Genomic DNA, 5,169 nt, shown 5'->3' with positions numbered 1-5,169 from the left:
CTGTTGATATACTTTGTTTTCTGTTTTGCGCTGGCTTTTGCCCTATTGGCTGCTGTGTCAAAATGAATTTCTCCTTTAGGGGGATAAATAAAGGAATTAGGTATCTTATTATCTTATCTTATCTTTGTTTTGTAGTTGTAGTTTTACAACCTAAGCATCAGTAAATCATGTGCCCTTTAAAAGATTTTAAAATTCAGAAGGTTGAGGCTTAATTGAAAAAATTGTTTCAAAATAACTTAAAAATAGGTTTAGTTTTTAGTTTACTAAATGGCATTCACAATTAATATCAGCATATTTATGTAATGTGGTTAACCTTAAGCCACTTTCCACCGGTGCTTTTTGGTCAAGACTTAGACTTAGACAGACTTTATTTGTCATTTGGATTTGCATCAAAATGAAATTACGTTGCAATGGCACATAGCACAACAGGAATGCCATGAGTCAAGCTGATAGTGGAGTGCCCTTACACTCACAATTTTGAATGAAAAGTGACAGCCCTAGTTATGACAATGTGAGCTTTGTTCTCTAATTAATTACAGGTTTGTGTTTTCCAAAAGAAAATAGCTCAACACTAAAGTTCTTAAAGTCATACTGACCGACATATTTTAAAGAAAGCTTTGAAGACTCCATACGCATCACGGATCAACTGTGATCCATTGCACCACTACATTGCAGTAATTTTTATACAAATTCTGGTGGTGCAAAAATGTTGGCTAATAGCCAATTGAGTCATGTGTGTCAATGAAACGGTTAAACAAATGATAACAATATTAATATTTATTTATTTAATAGATTTTAATTTATTAAGAACTGTGGGAGGAAACCAGAGCACCTGGAGAAAACCCACACAAACACCCTTCCATATTTGGACCTCATTTGTTTCAAATACATGGAGAAGGTTCCGCCTAAGCTGGTGATTGGACATGGTAAGAATCGTACTTTCTGGCTGAATTTCCGACTTAGTTCACACTGCCGACCTGAGCAGCGCTTCAAAGCAAAACATTCCGCCACACACACGCGCTGCTCAGGTCGGCAGTGCGAACCAGCCGTTGGTGAGCTCTTGGTTAGTGCAGCCTGTGGTGAGCGGGCCCTGAAGTTCATGTGACCTGAACTGGGCTTGATGATATGTGAGCTGAACCTACTCAGCTGTGGTGGCTGACTATGTTCTGAGGAGGGTGTGTTGTTTTTATTCTTTTTTATTCATATTAATTCAATAATATTAAATAGGATTATGGGAAGAAACCGGAGCACCCGGAGTAAACCCGAACAAAAACCCTTCCATATTTGGACCTCACTTTTTAAAGAGTCCTCCTGCTGAATTGTGGTGAGCTCTTCTCTTTGTAGCGTTAGTGCGGTCTGTCGTGAGCGAAGCCTGAGGTGGATTGGTCTTAAGTTGACTCTGACCACATGTGAGCTGCACTGTGTCAGAGATGGGTGGGAAATGCAGACGCTTTGAACTGTGTTCAGGCCTTGATTTGACTGTATTAACCGGTAGCTGCATGTGCGGTGAGTTCTTAGCACTATTGCGGCCTGTGGTGAGCGAAGCCTGAGGTGCCTGAGGAGCCTGACTATGTGTAAGCTGCACTGTATCAGAGATGGGTGGTAAATGTACACGCTTTGAAGTGTGTTCAGAAATGTCTTTTAATGTGTGTCTCTGCTGAATCTTGAACACACGTCCATATTTTAACTTAGGCAGCTTGACCGCACCATCAAATTGCTGCATGTGTGGAGAGCTGTCTGATGCAGTAGTGCAGCTTGTGGTTGGGGTGGTCTTTAATGGAGATACCTTTGATGTATGTGCTGACGTTTGCTTTCCTTTTCTAGTGAATTGCTGTTTGTCCTTCTTGGACTGATGCTGCTCCTCGTCGTTCATTTTATCAGGTTCTGGTTTAACCTTCATCAACTTCCGATACCTTCTAAACAATTCCTCATCACTTGGTATGTCAATTATCGTTAATGTGTCTGTAATGTCTTGATAGAGCCTCTCAAATTTTGGAGGATAATTTCGTATAGGTGGTAGGTCTGGTAGTGGAGATGTGGGCGGTGATAAACTTGGAGTCTCAAGTGGCATTTGAGACGTTCTTGATTTTTTTCTTGTTTCTGCCGTACCAGGTCTTGCTGCCGGTTTCTGGTCAGCATCCTCCTCAGGGCTGAGTTGGGTAGAATGCCATTCATCCCTCCCAAAGAGGCCTATGCAGCGGCCTGTGTTTGTCCATTTCCAGACATTGCAGTCTAACCCTGCAGTAATTATGTTTTTACAGTCAGGGTCACACTTAACACTCACCACTGCTGTGAGGTGAGATTGCCAGGTCCCCAACAGAGGAGGTGGACACAGGGACACACACCGCCCTTTGTCTTCCCGTCTTTTAAAGCCAAATCCCTGTATGTCCCAATGATAAATCCTTCCGGTACTATCCCCAGCTAGTAGTATATGTTCATTGACATCGGTTGACATTGGTGGTAATGACTGCACCTTCCGTCATTTCACTGCCTTGAACTTTCCTAACAGACCCCCGTTGCTTTTAACAGACCAGGCATAGATGAAGCCATCCTGCAGAAGTCAGTAGTGTGGCTGTGTGAACATTTGTGGCCCTTTCTCGGTCTTCAGACATATAATAAGAGGGCTAAGAGGGTTTGAATTCACAGTCTTAGCTGTGGATTTTTTACATTGGGCTTTTTTCTCAGTGTCTTTGACATTATTTTGCTTTTTGTCAACCGGTAGACTCCATGATCGTCCTTGTGCGGTTTTTTTGTCTGGCATTTGTGTTCGAGAGCTTATCCTGGCATTAATCCAGTAGAGAACTTCTGCAGTTTCTGTCTTCCAGAAAACAATATTTTCATTGCTGGAGGCAGTAACCAGTGCGTCTTCATGCACATCCATTGAGGTAACGTCATTTAAATAATCATGCTCCAAAAATCTGTTTTCATATCCCTCGATATCCAGGTCAAAAATTTTCTTGGAGTCTCTTCCAGACACAAATATCCTATCGTTTATGCAGACGATACCTGTTACCTCCTTTGGCACAGTAACAGGAAGAACACCAAGCTCTGTTCCATTGTTAAAGTTCCACAGTCTCACTTTCCCATCCTGGGAAACTGTGAATATTCTGCGCTGTGGTTCATCAAATGAGATGGCAATAAGCCCCACGTGCGTGGACTGTGGAGTGACACTGAACTGCATCACAGCTTTTCCTGTTGTGATATCCCAAACTGTCACCACACCGTTTTGGCAAATAGAGACAACCTGTTTGAAAATGCTGTGATAGAGAGTGGAGCACAAGGGTTTCTCATGTGTTGTTAATGTATTTCTAAAAACATCTGTTCCTCTTCCAAGACATTTTCCTATATCTGAGTTAGCCACGACTAACTCATTGTTGAATATGTTAAGACACACACTTGAGATAGGGGCCCGTCCCATGCCTTCAGCCTGGAAGCTTTGTCGGCACACCCAGCCATTCTCAGACCACACACATGCGATCTTGTCGTCTGATAAACTGATAAATGTTTTTTCCACACCATTGTACATAACATGGGTAATGGGTCTGACATGTCCGAATAATTCCTGTTCACACGACATGGTCTTGTGGAGAAACCACACCCGCAATAAGCCATCTGTACCACCAGTCATCAGATACCCAGCCGAAGGGGAGTATTCAACACAGGTGAAAAACTCTGCATGTCCGTGGCTTTCAAAGATGGTTTTAGAGACTTTGGTATTGGGCAGCTTGGGTAGGGTAGCGAGGACCATTGTTTTGGATGAACTACCGCAGATGGCAAATGAGTCAAGTAATGGAAAGTATCGGATCTGACTGCACACATCACCGAAGATGGGGACTTCAAATGACAAAAAGTCCTTGGAATGGTGTTTAAGCAGTTTTCGAACATAAGCAGTTGGATAATCCTGTATAGAGGGGTGTTCGTAAACCTCCTTGGGGAAAAGACCACAACTCTTTATGTTGTGTGAGATAAATGCTGACAAACAACCTTTAATATCTCCAAAGGAAAACACTGCTTTTTTTCCATCGGACCAGTAGTTCATGGTATTAACTCTGTTGTAGGGAACCCAGTACAATCATAGAACAACAGTTCCCTCTCAGAAGTGGTGACAGCCAGCTGTTTGAGTTCTCTGATGTACACCATGTCATTAACACAGAATTTTGACTTCTGACTTTATTCTACTAGGAACCAACTTTAGCAAGAGATTCACTGACGGAAAATGTTGGATATAATAGAGTTTTTGCATGTTCGAGGGGTCCCAGAGTAAGCCATTTCATTAATGGAAGAGGAAAAGGGAAGTGAAAAGAACATGTTTTGGTTTGGTTTGTAACGAAAAGTAACAACAATTTAAAATTTGTTAGCTAACGCGGTTGGGCTATTGGATATCAGCGAGTCCATCTCAGGTTGGGATTTTCGGAAGATGTTTTTACTTTTTACTTAGCTACTTTAGCTAAATGCCTGCCTCCGAAGTGGAGTTAGAGCCGCTGACCAGCGACAGACTCTCGTACTGCACTAGCAACTGCAGCATGTGGAGCCAGAATTATCACATCTAAATCTGTGAATTAAGGGTGTATTGCGACCAAACCAGAGTTGGTGATTCTCATCGGAAAGAGTATGAATGATGTGTTTTACAAGGCAGTAAGCCCCAGTTAACGTGCTGGGTGACTGATGGCTGCCGCTCCCCTGCAAGTAAGTAATCGCACTTGCTCTCCCTCCAGTTAAGATGGTTTTAGTTCAGTGAAAGAGAGAAACTTAATATTAATATATCGCCAGTTGGGCTGACGGTCAGTCGGGTTTCACTAACATTGTACATGCACGTGTTTTTCTCTGGCCGAATGGGGTAGGAATATGGAGTAGGAATAGCAGCAGCAAAATAGTATTAATCAGCAAAAGGAAAGGTATATTATCAAAAATATAACTCTCTCAGGGACAGCTGGTATATATGGGCTAACAGGGCTAAGCCCTATCTTTTACAGTACAGATGAAAAACTATTATTAAAAACCTTAGAACATATACATGTACAGCAACAGCACCAAACAGTGACAGAAAAAACCCAGGATATATGATATATCTTGGGTTTTTCCTGTGAATGGGCTTATTTTTTACAGCCCAAGCCCAGTAGCATAAGCTTCCATTCAATTTTGAGGCCTCTTCATATGCTGCCCATTTGG

At 42.2% G+C, this 5,169-nt stretch overlaps 1 protein-coding gene across 1 annotated transcript in view; it reads right to left on the bottom strand.

The window, feature by feature from the left end:
• Positions 1-980: 980 nt before the first annotated feature.
• The window catches only part of LOC118341974 (WD repeat-containing protein on Y chromosome-like), a 5,073-nt gene continuing 884 nt past the window's right edge, over positions 981-5,169 (bottom strand). The window contains exons 2-3 of the mRNA XM_035680399.1: positions 2,645-4,023; positions 981-2,467 (exon numbers count right to left, since the gene is read on the bottom strand). Coding sequence (XP_035536292.1) covers positions 1,292-2,467; positions 2,645-4,023 — 2,555 coding nt within the window. The 3' untranslated portion in view covers positions 981-1,291. The remainder of the gene's footprint in view (positions 2,468-2,644; positions 4,024-5,169) is intronic.

This window comes from Morone saxatilis, unplaced genomic scaffold (genome assembly GCF_004916995.1).
Source record: "Morone saxatilis isolate NCDOM2014 unplaced genomic scaffold, NCSU_SB_2.0 Contig8, whole genome shotgun sequence".
Taxonomy (NCBI): domain Eukaryota; kingdom Metazoa; phylum Chordata; class Actinopteri; family Moronidae; genus Morone; species Morone saxatilis.
This window is presented reverse-complemented; position numbering and strand designations above follow the sequence as displayed.